We start from the raw sequence: 17,810 nt of genomic DNA on the forward strand, positions 1-17,810 counted from the left end.
GTCACGGTCTGAGTATGTGACTCGGAGAACGGTCTTGAGTCCAATCGATTTAAAGCTGTCCGCACAGAGATGCGGTGTACGTCGTAGCGAGGGGAGGTACCCAATAGGTACTCGATGGTTTTCAACTACCCACAGGAGTTGCGCACCGGGCTCTCGGCTATTCCTATGCAATAGGAGTAGGCGTTAGTGAACGCCAAACATTTCAGGCCAAAAATAACATTTGCGAGCGTAAGGACGTGTCCCATAGGTTGTTAGAACTCACTCTTTCTTCCTGCGCCAGCCAATCCTAAACGTCCGCTTCACGGGAACAACAGAATGTGCCAGGATCCCTGGGTTTCACCAACACGACCATTGAAGTGGCAAGTGCTGATGTTGAGGCCACGTTTTCCACCATTGCAGACAATACTATATTTACAATGACAGCGAGGGGAAGAAAAGATGTCTGATCGGGGCCACACTGTGCTCTTCATCTTCTCTGCCAAACCCTTCATTCATCTAAGTATTAATCGCTCCGCAACAATAAATTGGACTTATGTTAACTATATGAAGAAACTCGCAGTCTAGAGAGTGAAAATTAAAAAAAGGCCCTAGTTTCCACGTCTGCTAATTCAGAAATAATATCGATAGCAACTTGATTACTCTAAGCGAGTAATGAACAAAAACTTATAAGAGCAATGGAGAGATATTTTCATCTGCATTTTTACTCTAACTTTGCATTCTCTGGACTCAGATTCTCTACATAAACCTTTTTTTTTTCGCGTAATAGCACCAGCATAGTGCATTTCGAACTTCAACTACTGCTGTATTATGTCGCGTCTGTTCTGACTAGCCCGGTCTCAATGTTTCTAGAAGACTTCACACCTATCTTTGTTTCAACCATGTTGTTTACACTGCTTTATGGCTCTTTAACGTGCAACTATTCAGACTCTCTGTCTGCAATAGGATTTTGCAACGTGATAGTACCTCTGTTTCGTAATATACAAGACAAGGCATGCTGTTTACTTATATTTGTGTAATTCATCTGTAATAACCAAGCGAGTTTGCAAATCATAGGTCTGATTTGCCGCAACACGTATATCTGTGCAGTGTCTTAAAGAAAGAAGAACAAACAGCACACTGCCAGAAAAAAAAATTGCTGTTCCCAATATAATTTTTTCTGAGAGCTTTTCCGGCAGGACCTAATTTAATAATGTGTATTTCAAACATTTGCTCTGAGGATTGTAACGACACATTTCCTACAAATTTTATTTTTCAGCTTATTTCAGCTAGCGTAATATGAGTGTCAAGAAGCTGTAATATTAAGAAAGCGTCACACCTGGATATTTCACACTTTCTTGGATATTATTTTTTCCTAAAGGCAAACCTTGATAATGAATGGTTTAGCTGTGCAAAGGACATCCATGGATAAAGAGCGCCAAGCAGTGATAAATGGCAAGCCTTCTTGAGTCTTTAAGGCGGGTGGCATTTTTTTGCTGAAACGCTCTGTACGGCTCTATAAGATCCCATGTAGATGAAATAACATTCAACTAACCTTTTCTTCTGTACTTTCTTTTTTCTTGAGGCGAGCAACCCAAGGAGTAAGTATATTGAGGAAACCTTTCTTTTCGGTACAAGCGTGCCTTCTTGCGTTTGCTTAAAATGCTGACCATGAGCTCCTAAGGGCTCGAAGTTTCCGTTGACTCATTTGTCTTTTTTTTATCATATATATTTTTCTTTCACTTGTAGATTCCCAAACACAGTACTTCTGAAACTACCTTTACAACCTAGTCTGTATTTCACAGAAATATTATTGTAGATCCCAACTGCCAAAAATTGATATACAAGCATTGTGCAAGGTGTTCTACAAGAAATAGTAACATTTCAAAGTCGTTCATGCTATACAACATAAATGTAGTCTTTTGGGCGCGAGATACTAAAACAAGGGGACAATAAATTCACAGAAATGAAAGTGCGTAATCGAAAAAAAGATAATGCATATTTACATGTGACAGAATTTCGTACATTACCTTTTAAAGCGAATTTGCTCCAGCCGCGCCTTGATATTTATGAATTGATGCCGGTGACGTTTTAAGGCTCATTCCCCTAGAATAAATATTGAAACTACAACGAGAGTTGACATCAGCTTCATGAAAATCGCGGTAAAGGTGTATTTTTGTGCAACGTGGCCCTTTAATACTACGATTTGAAGTAAGTAAACTTGAGACATATAAAGTACAAGGATCTTTAGCATTCTTTTTTTTCCTTTGCAAGCTAATGTGTGCTCCATTGACTAGTACCCCGGCACGTACATGTGGGAGTAAGCTTTATCTAGTCAGTATGCCGCATATTACGTGTTTTAACGTCGATATGCTTTTGTGATGCTTGGATATAATGACAACTGCGAAAGGTCAAGTTAACAATCGCCAAAATATTGTGGCATATTAGCTTACCAGGTACTGTTTTTCCTGTCGCCAGTGCTAGACCACCATGACATATCGCGAATTATTCAGGCAAGCTAAACCAACGGGCATCTCTAGAACAACCACGATTCCTTGATCGTGCCTTCAGCTTAATAGTAGGGAATTTATATTGGCGTGTGTTTTGTTCTCTATTAGAACTGACTTCAGATGAAGCTGTACGAGCGGAGGAAACATGTCCATATATTATGCGCTATTCTTTTATTGAGTTCAAGAGAACTGATATTACGCGACAGTTGAAAACGTTATTGAAGCTTGTTATTATATGTCTTGTTCTTGAAAACATGTATTACAGCATCTTTTGGTAGTGTAAACTGCTTCATTCACGAGATGAAACGATTGTTCATTTAGTCGTACTGCCATGTATTTGTACTGCAGGGCCAGCAGCAACACCTTGTGGCTCCTACTCGTAGGAATGTGCGTGGTCCTCATGATCCTCCTGCTTATAACGGCGTTTGTGTTAACAAACAATGGTGGGTAGACTAAATCGCATCTAAATAATCGGGCTAATGTACTTCTTCATAGCAAGTTTACGTGGCATAGTATGCTTTGTTCGTTATGGCTATGATGGCCTTCACATCACACCATGCGCAACAATGGCAACGTGGGGGTTGGGGAGGTGATGAGGTTAAAATGCGATTTATTTATTTATTTGTTTACAACACTGTGAGGTCTAGAAGGGCGGCACAGAGGGACGGGTACAATAAAACGAGAAAAAATACAAATACTCAAACGAGTAGTTTAGGGCATTGCGGAGGGGGTGGATGCAATAAAGATACACCGCACTTAAACAGGTATTTGAATATATATATATATATATATATATATATATATATATATATATATATATATATATATATATATATATATATACAGGATGAGTCGCAGAATTGCTAAGAAGGCTGACCTCCAACCACCGCAGCAGCCAGCGCCTCCGAGATTATTCGTCCTTTCTCTATCTATATCTATATATCTATCTATCTGTATATGTACACACACACACACATACACACACACACACACACACACACACACACACACACACACACACACACACACACATATATATATATATATATATATATATATATATATATATATATATATATATATATATATATATATATATATATATATATATATATATGTATCTTCGGTTGTCGTTGTGCAACCCAAGGATACTGGAACTTTCTGCGGTACTGATGGCGCCGACGTTGAAAAGTGGGTCGCCATGTACGAACGCGTGAGCGCAATCAACAGGTCGGACGCTACGCTTATGCTAGTAACCTGTAGTTCTACTTAAGAGGCACGGCACAGGTGTGGTACGAAGACCAAGAAGAGGAGCTAACCAGCTGGGACCAATGCAAAGAGAAATTGAAAGAGTTATTTGGCAAAACAACTGGCCGTAAAATTGCCGCAAAGCGGGAACTGGCCTCCCGTGCCCAGTCCTCCGCGGAGTCGTGTGTCTGGTACATCCAAGACGTGCTGGTACTTTGTCGTAAAGCCAATCACGACATTACAGAAGCTAAGAAGGTGGGACACGTGCTTAATGACATTGCTGACGACGCGTGTAATCTGCTTATGTACAAGAGCTGCTCAACAGTTGAAGCAATCATTCAAGAAGGCCGACAATTCGAGCAGATCAAAAGCCGAAGCGTCTTGCAACCATTCGCCAGTCTTCCTAATACCGCCGCAAGCGTCGACGTGTGAAGATCTACCCGCACAGTAGCACGCGTCGCCATATGAGGACGTGGTGCGAATCCTTAGACTTGAACTAGATTCGATGGCGCCCGCAGCTTTCTGTTCGAGCCCTGATGTTACCACATTTTCAGTTCCCCTCGTGCAACCCATCGTTCGCGAGGAATTTGAAAACTGGTTTCCAGTCTGTGTGTGCTGTCGCGTATCCCAGAGCTAACGAACGCCCTTCTAGTATTTTCGCTCCGACCCCTACGCTTCTCTCTGCGTTATCGCAACCCGACTGAGTGGAGAACTGCGGACGACCAGCCGATATGTTTCACCTGTTACCGCATTGCTCATGTCGCCCGATACTGTCGCAACTCTTGGCCCTCAACACATCACACGCCAACCCACCTGAGCCATTTTGATGGAAATACCAGCAATGCTTCGCCCCCCGCCGAGTCTAACCATGCCGCCAACTCTGCTCGGAACAAGGGGTACAGCCGCTCACCATCGCCACGCGGACCCAAGTCTCGTTCGCCGCAGCCACGTCGCCTTTCGCCCCCTGTGGCGTTTGGCCGCACCCTTTCGGAAAAGTAGGAAATGCAGACCTCGGAGGTGGTGCTGCATTGCCGACTACTGCTGCAAATCCTCTGTCTGTGCCCATAGGAGAAGTGTAATTGACGTTAAAACAGACGGCGTACCTGTCCAAGCGCTCGTCGACACTGGAGCCCACCTATCAGTGATGAATGCCAGCCTACGTAGACGTTTAAAGAAGGTCCTCACCCCAGCAGCTGCCCAAATGCTTCGTGTGACCGACGGTGGCGTTCTTGGTGTTCTTGGAAGGTGTACTACGCGTTTAATTATAGCCGGCCGCCCTACTTCTGTTCTCTTAGCTGGGATCGACAACTGCCCTCATGACGTTATCCTCGGGTTGGAATTTTCATCCACTCATTCCGCTCTCATCGACTGCTTGACCGGCGTTCTTCAGTTAGAACTGCCTCAACTCGCCGATGCTCCGAGTACTGCCCCACAGCGCTTGGCCTCACTTCAAGATGTGCGTCTGTCACCGGAGGCAGGCACGTACCTAGGGGGGGGAGGCTCCGCTCCTCCGAAATTAAAAGGCATACCTCCCCCCTTCTATCTGCCCAAGGCACCACTCTTCACACACATTCCTAAAGCGTCGACAGATCAATCTACTCGACGGTCAACATTTTGCTGCCTTTTACAGCGAAAGGAGTATATGACTTACTTCCGTAGTATTTTTCTGCGTCCGTTGGCAGAAAAAATCATGGGGGCCGATCTTGGTGATAGTGCTAGAAGGGTCCAAGATCAAAGGCACATACCCCTGTGTACTCGGGAACCTATAACGCACCCTTCGGAATTTTCTGGATTGGCCTACGTATGGGGAGTTCTTATTGCCTGCTTCACCTCCTCCGTGGGTGGGCCCGGTATTGCAATATCTTCGGGATCGGCCTACGCATGGGGAGTTCTTAATGCCTGCTTCCACCTAAAATGCGGGTGGGCACGGTATGGCAATATCTTCGGGATCGGTGTACGTGTGGGTAGTTCTTAATGCCTGCTTCACCTCCGCCGCGGGTGGGCCCGGTATTGCAATATCTTCGGGATCGGCCTACTTGTGGAAAGTTCTTAATGCCTGCTTTACCTCCTCTGCAGGTGGGCCCGGTATTGCAATATCTTCGGGATCAGCCCACTTATGCGGGATGTTTAACGCCTGCTTCACCTCCACCGAGTGTCGGCCCTCTGTTGAACTATCTTCGAGAGCGGCGCACGTATGGGGGTTATTAACGCCTGCTTTACCTACGCTGCGCATCGGCCCAATATTGCACTGTCTTCAAGCCAACCCACAGTGGAGGTCAAACACTTTGCTTTTTGTTTGAGAGCTTTGACTGCCGTCAGCTTTCGCTGCCATTCCATCTTCACAAAATGGAATGATTGTCAATTTTTTTCATTTTCACTCCTTTTGGATGGCGGTAGTTATCGGGATCTCCTAGGTTGTGGGGGCCAGCTTTCTCATCGATTCCATGGCTGCGCGATTAACTCAAGATGAATTCATTTGTCAACATCTATTGCATGAGGCAGGACGTAGTTCATAATTTTGATTATATTTTATTTTATTTACAATGCCCAACGCAATTTTATGTCACCATGTATTCAATAATCACGCGCATTTCTGTTGCTTCGTTAGTTCAACCTTCTTTATTTAGACTGACCCAAGAGTCAGGAAAGGGATTCGGTTCATAGTCGGCTGGTCTGTATGCTCGTGGAACGAGTTGCGGCTGGAGAAAACGCCAGTTGCGCTTAACTTTTCCTTTTTCTTCATTACTTCCTCGAGTGACGGCTGGCCGCGACGCTGGCAGATCCTAGGAACCATATATCCGTGATATGGCTTAGGTAAAGTGGAAAATAAAATATTGCGAAACAGTGTCCATTACCAGACCCTGCAATAACCGTTCAAACCATAAGAAATGACTGTCACCCGTTACCTCATCTAGTTTTTCCCTTATTGTACTGCACTTTTCATGAAAAATTGGCAACTGGAAGCAAGAGTCGCAAGGACATGAGAAATTAAGCGATCTACTAAGGAAGAAAGCCAAGGCAACAGCCAAACAGGGAGGAAAAGCGAAAATGGTTAGTGAAAATATTTATGGATCAACATCTTTCTATTGAAAAAGAAGTAGAGAAAACGCCGCCCGAAGTGCAGAAAAATTCTGTGTGTTTTGAATAACGATTCTACAGATATCGATTGAGCCGCTGGACGTAGCCGCTTCCCTGGTGTGCTAATGGGGGGGTTGTTACTTTCCGCGGTGGGCGCAGTACATATAGAACCGCAGCGTCTTGCACTCTACGCAGTTGTACGGGACAGGTGACCATGCATGGTTACGCAACTTCCCAAAGGACAACTCGAGTCGGGTTTGCTACTTGGTACAGCCGTAAACAAGGGATCCGAAATAACTGTGATTGTTCCACAAATATACATTTCTCTATAATTCTTCCAGAGGTTATTCGAAAAGCGCTACTTGAAATCATTATTTTGCACTTTCGCTTGTTAACTTGTTCTTGGCAAGGTTCTTCCTGCGCATGTTCCATGCGTGAGTCCATTTGGTGAGGTTCTTTGTTGTCCAAGTAAAAAAGATGTCTATCCCAGAGGCGTACCTGTGAGATACATGTGATTTCTATTCTCTTTTGTGGCTTTACGCGTCTTTATAGCAAATGGTGGGAATCATTCACATTTGTACTAGTAAAGTACCCTCCCCCTCATTTGGATATAAAGGTTATCTTGGGTTGCCCCCCCCCCCCCAGCCCCCCGAAAAAAAAATCCTGCGTACGTGTCTGACCCGAGGCAGTTACTTACGTCGCTTTGACCGCCCAGTCACAGGTTTCTGACGGTGAATATATGCTTCACCCAATATCGATTTACTTTGGATCGGAACCTTGCTGCTCCGCATACGTTAGTCACGGTTACTAATAGCGACGTCGTTCTACCGCTTCTTAATTTCAGCCTTTGCCCTCAAGTGCTTCCGGCCGGCATGTTCTTGGCCAGCCTTTCTAGCGGTTGCGAATTTGACATTGAGAGTCTGAATCTCGAGAGTGGCTTAATAACACCAATTGCAGCTGACAGCTCTGTTTCCTTAAGGGATGACTTCGCGAAAATGATTGCACCTGACCTCACCTCTGCACAGGCCACGGACATACGACTTCTGCTTGAATCGAGCAGTGACATCTTTGATTTCGCTGACAGGCCATTACGCCAAACATCTGTTGTTCACCACCGTATAAACACTGGAGATACGAATCCTATTCGTCGGCGTCCCTATCGTGTATCGCATGCTGAACGTAGAGTCATCAGTGTTGTTCAGAAATGAGCAAAATGCTCCGCAAAGGGGTCATCGATCCATCAGCCAGCCCTTGGGCTTCGCTTGTCGTCCTTGTGGAAAACAAAGATGGTACTTGGCGTTTTTTCGTCGATTGTCGCCACTTAAACAATATCACACGAAAAGACGTCTATCCACTACCACGCATCGATGACGCCTTCGACTGCTTGCACGGTGCTAAATACTTCTCGTGCATCGATCTTCGACCCGGCTTCTCGCAGATTTCATTTGATCAATTTGACAGCGAGAAGACGGCCTTCATCACGCCTGATGGCGTATATCAGTTGAAAGTCATGCACTTTGGCCTATGCAATGCTCCTGCGACATTTTAACGTATCATGGACTTTCTTCTGCGCGGCTACAAATGCAGCACCTGTCTTTACCTTGACGACGTTATTGTTTTTCCTCCCACGTTCGGCAGCCACCTTAAACGACTTGCTGCAATTCTTCCGGTCTTCCGAAAAGCCGGCCTTCAACTGAACTCCACGGAGTGTAAATTCGGGTGCCGTCAGATCACAGTGTTGGAAAACCTCGTTGACGCATCCGGTGTCCAACTAGATCCGGAAAAAGTTCCCGCCGTACCCAGTTTCCCTGTGCCATGTTATGCCTCTGACATGCGCTGCGTCGTCGGCCTGTGTTCTTACTTTCGCCCTTTCGTCAAAACTTCGCCGACGTTGCTAGGCCTTTGACAGATCTTCTAATGAAAAACACGTCGTTCTCATGGGGCCCGGAGCAGCCTCATGCGTTCGCCGCTCTCATCGGATGTCTGACCACCCCTCTCATACTTGCCCACTTTGATCCATCTGCCGTGACCACAATCCACACTGACGCAAGCGGCTATGACATTGGCGCTGTTCTCGCCCAACACCAGAATGGTACCGAGTGCCTGATAGCTTACGCCACCCATCTGCTGTCCCCCTGCCGAGAGAAATTACTCCATCACCGAGCTCAACGTCAATTACGAGATTTCGCTGCTACACTTTGATGCATCTTCAAGTCAGACGCCTGTCGAGGTCGTACACGTTTCGCGCATGAAGCCATACTTCGCATTAAATGTTTCGCCTGCCATGCGCCGGGACGGCGCTTCGCCACCCGACGGTCCTGTTAGGGAAGGATGAGAGAAGAGAGAGGATGAACAAGATTGGAGACTCTGGCTGCTGCGTGTTGTTGGTGGTCAGCCATCTTAGCTATTCTGACTCATCCTCTCTATATATTGTAAATATAGTTTTTATATACTCGCAACATCCCCGTAACAATATTTTAAAAGTACATAATTGAAGCGGTAGAACAACAGCAAAGTGACACTTGAATATTGCAAATCAATGGAATTTGTGAGAACACGAAACCAAAACATCCAATTTTTACCTTGACCGGCACAGCTAGAGCTCTAAATTATTCTGGAACTTCGAATCAACACGAGCAAGAAGCATATTTATTTTGCCATATCTAGTAGTTTCAGTTTCAGTTGATTGTTCATTCAAGACATATAGCTGGCTGTTAGTATTATCAGGCGGGTCTCATACAGACGGGTCTCTCTCAGGTGAATCGACTGCAGTGGTACGGGACCCTCCGGCATTCTGCATTGTGTCATTGTCAAACACAGAAAAGATACAGCACGCGCTGAAAACAAGTGGTGTTTCAAAAGTGGTATTATCCATACCTCAAATGAGCGAGTGGAGGATATATTTTGCCTCGTACTTCCATACGTATTGCTCCCCACTTATTGATTTATTCAAAATACCCTCACACGCAAATGCATAGTAGAGGGGAGTGGCTACAAAGGAACGGTAAGTTATACTACGTCATACAAAAAAATGGTAACACAAAAACTATCAAGGCTGAATACAAGAAATAAGAAAAGAAAAATCAAATAGCGTGATACAAAGAAAATGACACGCTATATGGCACACTCAGAATGAAAAAAAAATGCGAATAATGATTAGCTGAACAACGCATAATAAGTGATGTAAAAAAACCTGGCAGGAAGGTGATGGCAGTCACGTGAGGTGTTTGACATGAAAGATTGTAGGAATGCACGCTCTACTTTACACAAGTGTCAACCCGCGATGAAAGGTGCATAGGTGGAGGGATAAGCTCAGCGTGTAGATGATGACCACGGTGGACATTCTGAAATAAACATAACAGAAAAGTTTTCTGCGTAGTGATAACTGAGACAACGCCAAAGTGGCTTCATTGCTGTTACGCTGGATCTACGATAATAATTGGCAAGTATGAAACGTGGGGCGTTATTCTGAATCAATTCATGTACATTATTAGGGTTACCATGGTCAGGACCCCAATGAGAAGCGGCATATGCTAATTTTGGGTGCACAAGTGCTCTATAAAGAAACAATATTAGTTCTGTCGGAGACTTATTGAAATTTAGATAACAATAGCATGAAATTTGTTCGAGCGTACTACTTTTAAGTTTATAAATTTGGAGGCGTTGGTTTTTGTTGGAAACACGCAATAATTTGCATTTATAATCTTTATTTCCATGAGACACTTATCGGACAAGCCCATTATGGAATCAAAGTGGGAATGTAATATGTGTTCATCGTGCTCACTGCTAATTTCCCGATATATAGAACAATCACCGGCGTAAAGGTGAATATTGGAAGGAACGCAAGTTGATCGGTAATTAGTGTAAATTAAGAAAATAAATGCGCCTGAAACTGAGACATGAGGCACGCCAGATGGAACGTATGATGGCGAAGAATCGTGATCGTTAAACCGTAACCTACTGAAGTCGACTGGTAAGAAAGTATTCTAGCCTTGTTAGTAATTTATTATCCAAGTTCAACGCCGAAAGTTTGACCATAAGGAGTGTGTGGCATACTTGATCGAACGCTTTTGCGGAGGCTAAATATGTCGTCGTCGTTGTCGTCGTATAATAATAATAATAATAATAATAATAATAATAATAATAATAATAATAATAATAATAATAATAATAATAATAATAATAATAATAATCTATTGTTCCTTAAGAGCCCCTGTCGGGGTATTACAGAAAGGGGGAGCGTATACAAGGTAGATAATAAAAACAAAGGTAATAAAAATATAACAGTGTAACACACGGATATAAAGATAAGCGAAGAACGCGACATTTAAAACGGTGCTTGTCAATATTGCCTTTATGCCACAAGCGTCACACACGTCGGCGACTAGTTAGCGCAGCAGGGTGAGTACATAGTGGTTACAGGGGAAGAAAACAAAACAACTTAATACAGGCAAAAGGATGAAATTTCATATCAACACAAATCGGAGGAAAAAGGACATGTCAACGCAGATGATTTAACAACATCGTCTAAAGCCTTGTCGCGTCGTGCTTATTAGTTAGTGAATCGGGCAGCAGGTTCCATTCTTCAATAGCGATCGGGAAGAAGGACTTCTTAAAAGCATTAGTGCAGCCATGAAGTCGTTCGCCGCGATTTGAATTTAATAGGCGGCGCGATGTACGAGTGGGAGGAGATATAAGGGAACCACGCAGATAGCAGAAATTGAAATATAACTTATGGAATAAACACAGGTGCGCAACTTTTCGTCTGAGAGCTAAGGAAGTGACGCCAAGTGATAATTTAATGGAGCTTACGCTGGAATGAAAGTCGTATGTCAACGATATGAAGCGTGCTGCACGGTTCTGGACGGATTCAAACATGTCAATTAGGCAAGACTGATCAGGACTCCAGATCGCGGATGCACATTCAAGCTTACTGCGGAAAAAAGTTTCATATGCTAGTTTTCTTATGTTAGCGGGGGAAGTGCGAAGTGATCTGATAAAACCAAGTGTACGTGAAGCGTCGGCGTTGATTTCTGTAATATGATCAACACAAGTTAATTTGCTATTGATGGAAATGCCAAGGTAACGATAAGATTCAACCTGCAATAGGCCCTCAGAGAATAAAGAATAAGAATTACTTAAATTAGAGCGCCTCCGAGAAATTTGCATAAAATTACACTTCCTAGCATTTAGTTCCATCATCCCCCACAATGTGCATCCATTTCCAATAAGCTTCACATCGTTCTGGAGGGCAGCTTGATCTTCTTTAGTATTTACGCCGGTAGATAATGCAATCATCTGCGTAAAGGCGGATGGTGGATGAGATCATAGAGAGAGGATGAGATGAGATTTTGCTGCCAACTTGGGAACTTCTGTCCAGTATGGTGTGCAAGCGATGTGGGAAAAGTAGTACTTCTGTGTCTCATGAGTAGTAGCGGCGAAAACCATCTTCAGCGCCCGGGAAGAAGTTATTTGAGTCTAAAATGTTTAAGATGGTATAATCCATTATATGCTCCTTAATTTTACAAGGAATGCATGCTCGTTAATGAAATATGAAATTGAGCGGTAGTTAAGAGGACAGTGCGTGCTACGAGATTTATGAATAGGAACCACCTTCTTAATCTTCAAGTCCGACGGTAAGGAACCATTATCAAGTGATTGGTGAAAAATCTAAGTAAAGAAAAGAACTGAGCACATCTTTGTTTGATTTAGAAATTTGAAGTTGATGTTATCTACGCCACAAGAGGATGAAAGTTTCAGAGTGTTCATTACCATTACTATACCAGCATATTCTATGCTGGTATAGTAATTCGTAATAATATAGTATAGTAATGGTATAGTATAGTAATAGGAGATTCTGGGACAAAAAAATATGAAGTTTGCCTGGACCATGAGAAGATAAATTACTGGTGAAAGCTCTGTTAAATATGAGAAGAGAATCAGCTGGCTGTATCTGTTCGCCTGAATCATCATTCAGCGATATGAAATAAATTTCACCGCCCTTAACTATGTTGCAATATTTCTTAGTGTTATTACACAGTAAGTTAGCTAAAGTACAGTCATAAATAGATATCTTAGTTGCGCGAACGGAACTTAGGTAGTCTTCTTCTGCTTAGCACAATTCCAAGTGTTGAGCTGTGCTCTGGAACATTGTCAAACGAAACAGCCACTGCTTTTTTATGATTGTAGAATACAGACTGTGCCAATGAATGAACTTCACTAAAAATAAGTGTGGCTGTTGTCTGAGTAAAAGTATTATTATGCGAAGAATTATTAAATAGTGCCGGTGAAGTCGCTCTATGAAGTTTTCAACTTTTGTTCGGCCACTTTCTGGTGATTTCCTTTCTTTTGTCTGAGTAGTCTATCTAAAATTAAGAAAGCGGATTCGCTGTGGTGTTGGCCACATTGATGGCAAGGAAACCGGATGTTGCTACACTCCGTTCTCTCCATAGAATTCCTCGTATGCTGGCCATAACTTCAAGTTTTGTGTAACTACCTGATAGAGAGGTCGTAGGTAGCCACGCAAGAATTTTGCTAAATCCTAGTTTAGTGCATACAGAATTATTGGCCAAAAGAAGAGAATAAAAATAAAATTGAAACAGCAAGGACCGCGAACAGAGAGAACAAGTAGTTAGGTTTTTTTTTTTTCAACTGCGCCTCTAATATTCCGCCGTTCAGTACCAATCTTGTTTTCATTACTGCTGCAGTCTCACTAGTACAATGAGCCAAACAAGCATCGCATGTTCTCGCAGTCGACAATGCCTCAGAGGACGCGAGCATACACAGCAATGCATATCAGTCGTACTAAATGTTTTCCCACTTCTCTTTGTCTCGCCACAGACACAGATCTTTCCGATAAAGGTGCCGATGGCGGTAGTGACGATGCATCTGAAGAACAAAGGCGACCGGGCGGCGTCTACAAGCCACACGCTAACCAAGGTTTGTACCTTAATGAACACTTGTGCCACAGCGCCCCCTCTACGGCCACTTAGAGTAATCACAAATATACATAACGTAATGCGTCTAGATAAATAAAAATAAACAAATTCAATGATTGAAAAGGCACATCGAACGATCATGTTGAAAGGCTTGTGACAGGAATCTTTCACGAGTGCTGACTGCGACTCCACTAGCTAGAGAGTTCGACATATTCTCCCCCCTATTATGAAATGCGCTTTAACTTTAAGCTCACGTTTGACATGATCTAAGTGAGGCCTAGAGCGTGAATGTGCCGAAAGCCTTCATCGTATTTCCATTATTTTGTTGAAGGCGAGCATGGGGTTCGAATTAGGATTGATTTCCGGAAACCGAGCGTAAGCCACCTGCGCGTGAAAGATCAAAACACAAGAACCGCAAAGGTGTGCAACCGACGCCATGAGCATTGATCTTACAATCGAGGTTTTTTTGCTTATGAACCGACATATACAAGTACAAATAATTGAAGCAATATTGTCACGTGGTGGTGACGTTGAATAACACAGTAGCAATACTGTGAACAAGAAAACTAACTTTTATTGGGCGAACCTGTGCCCACAAGACAGGCTACACCCATAGCTCAACTATGGCGGCGGACACGCTCGGCGATCGTCGAAAATCTGATCAGCGGGTCAAGCGCGTCGGCTTTTATAGATCAGTCGTGGAATGTTCCAGGCGCGTCCTGCGCTGCACGATAACATTTGTTAGGCAGCCAAACGTGGTCGCCCGATAAAGATAAGTACACGTGGCAATATAAAAGGCAGAGCATCAATCAAAAAACACCAATCAAAATATCTGGTCGCATGTTTGAACAATCACCTTTGATCAAGGTACGTGGTTAGTTTGTATTTTATTAGAACGTGGCAGGAAATAAAGCTCATTGTAAAAATATTCACATCAAGGCGAAGGCGGCGGCGGGGGGGGGGGGGTGCATAGAAGTGTCTTATAGCTTTCATATTTATTCCACTTCTAAAATTTTGCGCATACATGTACTGCTAATCTCATTGCCATTGTTTGTGCAAAGTGTCCCACTCAGCAATGGTCCATACAGTGGAAAGCTCACTAACAGGAAAGCGCACGCTCAAGGTTGGGCGCGCGATCTGTGGTCCATGCTTTGAGATAGCGGCCTGTTTATTCGACGTACGCTTGTTTCATCACAGTCAGACGGAGTATACAAAAGATTCGTAGCAGCTGACAAACATCTGACAGAGTTACTCAGTGCTGCCTCGAGTTATACAACCTCCAGTGGTAACTTACTAGCATGTGCAGTTTACTAAGGCGACTAAACCCACAGATGACGACCTCCACGCCTCTCTTTCTGAGAATTTTTGAACTATAGAAGAGCGCGAAATCACTCGGAATAGGTTTTTTTTTTTTTGCTGGAACATCAGTAGCATATCTGCCATATTTCAAAGTGCCAGCTTTATTTGCTCCCTAAATTGGTTGCGTGTAATAGACGAATGGAAACGCTTGGACAACCCCGCATCAATAGGGTCACAAGTCTGTATGTGGAAGCCAGTTTCATTCATATACCTGCATGACTTAGGCAGACCGTTAACAAAGGTTAGGCGTCTAACCATTCTCATTATAAGCTTAGAATGTGCTGAACTATCGAGGAGTAACGGTTTGTTGCCTCGGCGTTTGTAGGCCCAGCAATCACGGGTTCGTAAATACAACGCTAAAATGAACCAAATGCAGCCATTCTGTGGCACTCCCTGCGTCAAACTTCAGGGCCTAGGCTCCGAGGAAGCATGTTCATTGTAGTTACAGGAATGAGGCGGTAAGTACTGTTGTCGCAGTACAAAAACATTAATTATGGATCAGCCCACATAAAAAGAGGCAAAAGAGGCAATCCCTCAAATGGTCGGGCCAACTAAATGTTACTCAAACGAGAAGCAATACCTATACGAATGCACATTTTTTTTCGCTGTATGGAATTCGAGCCATTTTACGACGTATTCCATAATGCTAAAATTAGGTACGCTTCAACTCGCTGTTTTCTAAACGAAATGTACGTAGAACAAAAAGCAAAAAAGGTCATTGTCTCAACAAGCGGGACAGGGGAACACAAGTACAACGTACACCGTGCTCGTTCAGGCGATTGACCCCGGTATTCACAAATGCTCCTCGACTCGACCCTCTACTCGAAACACCCCTTCAGTGAAGGAAAGCCCGAGCGTTTTGCTCGAGAATCTCAAGGTAGCCCCGCACCGCTGCCTCCAATCGCTCTCGAGTGCAGTTAGAGGGCAAGCAAGGCTGCGATGTGATCTGTGCCTCGCCTTGTCTGCTTTTAACCTGTTGCCTCTATAGCTTTTCGTTTCACAAAGATGCTGCGCATTTTCAAGGGCGTTGTTTTACGGCCAAGTGAAATACTCAGGTGTGCTTCGGCAATGGCGTAATTATACAGCGGCGCCGAAACAGATAGGTCATACTGTAAAAAATAGCGCTAGTCCATGGAGTGATTTGTCGTGCTTTTCCGCGCATAAGTCAGTTGATGACTGACATACGGGTATTTTGCGTTCGATCGCCTAAAGCACTAGAGCGGGCTAAAAGGCCTGACGCTTCCATTATAGGTGCGAGCGCCAGTGCTTCACATCTTTCTCGCGGAATATCGTACAAAAGCTGCATCAGTTCTAGTACGGCGTGATAGAATGCCACTGCGGCGGACTTCGACCACCGAAAAGAGAACAACTCTCAAGATTCCTGCCATTAGTGGGTGTATCGTTTCTGTGTCAGATTGCTTCTTGTATATCTGGCTCCGCAAGCGCCACCATTCTCCCCGCCTGAGCGGCTTGCATTCGGATAGATGGTCCCTCCCTACGCTAATCCAAGGACGGCGAAGCGCGCTACATTAAGGCTACCCTCTCTGTGAATAAGCAGGTACGTGGCTCTAATTTTTGCAATTTTCCTTGCTTTCCACCAGCTAGTTGCTCTTAGAAAACAACTGGTGCAGCGTACTTTTCCGTAGAAAGTGGACAGTCGATGGTATTCAAAGTCATAAGCGGCCGTTACTTGAACGTTGCTTCAAAACACTCGCGTTGGTTAGCTTATCTTGCGTATGAACACCCGATCCCAATGAGGAACTTAGCAACCATGAAATGGCGTTTCTGATGATTCCTTCATGCTTATGGATGTGCTTGCGATTTTTATTTCAATATGTAACCAAAAATAACAGCACAACAGAGTATAACTTTGGACATCATGTTATTTTTTATTGTGATAAAAAAATGTAGCAGTGACGTAGCTCCTAATACAAACAATGCTAGGAAATGGTTGCAGATATGTGTCACTTTTCTTTATTAGAAGTATTCCATCTATTAGTGGGTGCATTAAATGGGTGTCAAATCTCTGTACGTCTCTCTGGCTACACAAGCGCCAGAACAACTTAAAAACTTTATTTGCAAACATAAATAAAAACCGCCGCGCATCACAAAAAAGAAAACAAAAACCCTTAACGAATGTATTTACAACAAAAAGTGAAGTAAAAAAACGAATAGAGTGGGGTCAGATTGAACTCGGCCCTCTGCGATCCTATTAAAAGAATTGCTGCTGAATCATTTTGTCGTGCCATTCACAACCCATTTGCACAAGAGAAAATCTTTTAGGTCATTTACAGCGATTTGAATGTTGCGGCCATGGGCGCAACTAACTTTGGAAAAAAAATCTCGCAATATACAATAATATACGGAGCGCCCTTTTAATCTTCTAGGAGCTATAATATGAATCGCCCCTTCTAATTCTCTCCCATTAGCGACAGCTGCCTTATTTCACGATGTGCTTTGCGGTGAAGAATTGGGGCGATGACGGGTTGATTTTGACCTGCTAGAAATTTTACAAATCTTAGAGACACAACACAACTATTGGCGTAGAGCGTATTAAAAAGCACTGAAGTCGATGCGTAATTACTTTCAATATGGAAGAGGTCCAAACATTGAAAAAAACTGAAAATGTGTGAAGTTCAGGCACACGAATATTAAAGGAGAGGTTTAAGTTTTGATGAATGGTCAAATTAATTTTAAAGCT

General features: G+C 43.5%; 1 protein-coding gene across 1 annotated transcript in view; it reads left to right on the forward strand.

Moving 5' to 3' along the window:
- The window catches only part of LOC139057938 (uncharacterized), a 113,386-nt gene that overhangs the window by 10,131 nt on the left and 85,445 nt on the right, over positions 1–17,810 (forward strand). The window contains exons 4-6 of the mRNA XM_070536745.1: positions 1,562–1,577; positions 2,835–2,929; positions 13,653–13,751. Coding sequence (XP_070392846.1) covers positions 1,562–1,577; positions 2,835–2,929; positions 13,653–13,751 — 210 coding nt within the window. The remainder of the gene's footprint in view (positions 1–1,561; positions 1,578–2,834; positions 2,930–13,652; positions 13,752–17,810) is intronic.

This window comes from Dermacentor albipictus, chromosome 3 (genome assembly GCF_038994185.2).
Source record: "Dermacentor albipictus isolate Rhodes 1998 colony chromosome 3, USDA_Dalb.pri_finalv2, whole genome shotgun sequence".
Lineage (NCBI taxonomy): Eukaryota > Metazoa > Arthropoda > Arachnida > Ixodida > Ixodidae > Dermacentor > Dermacentor albipictus.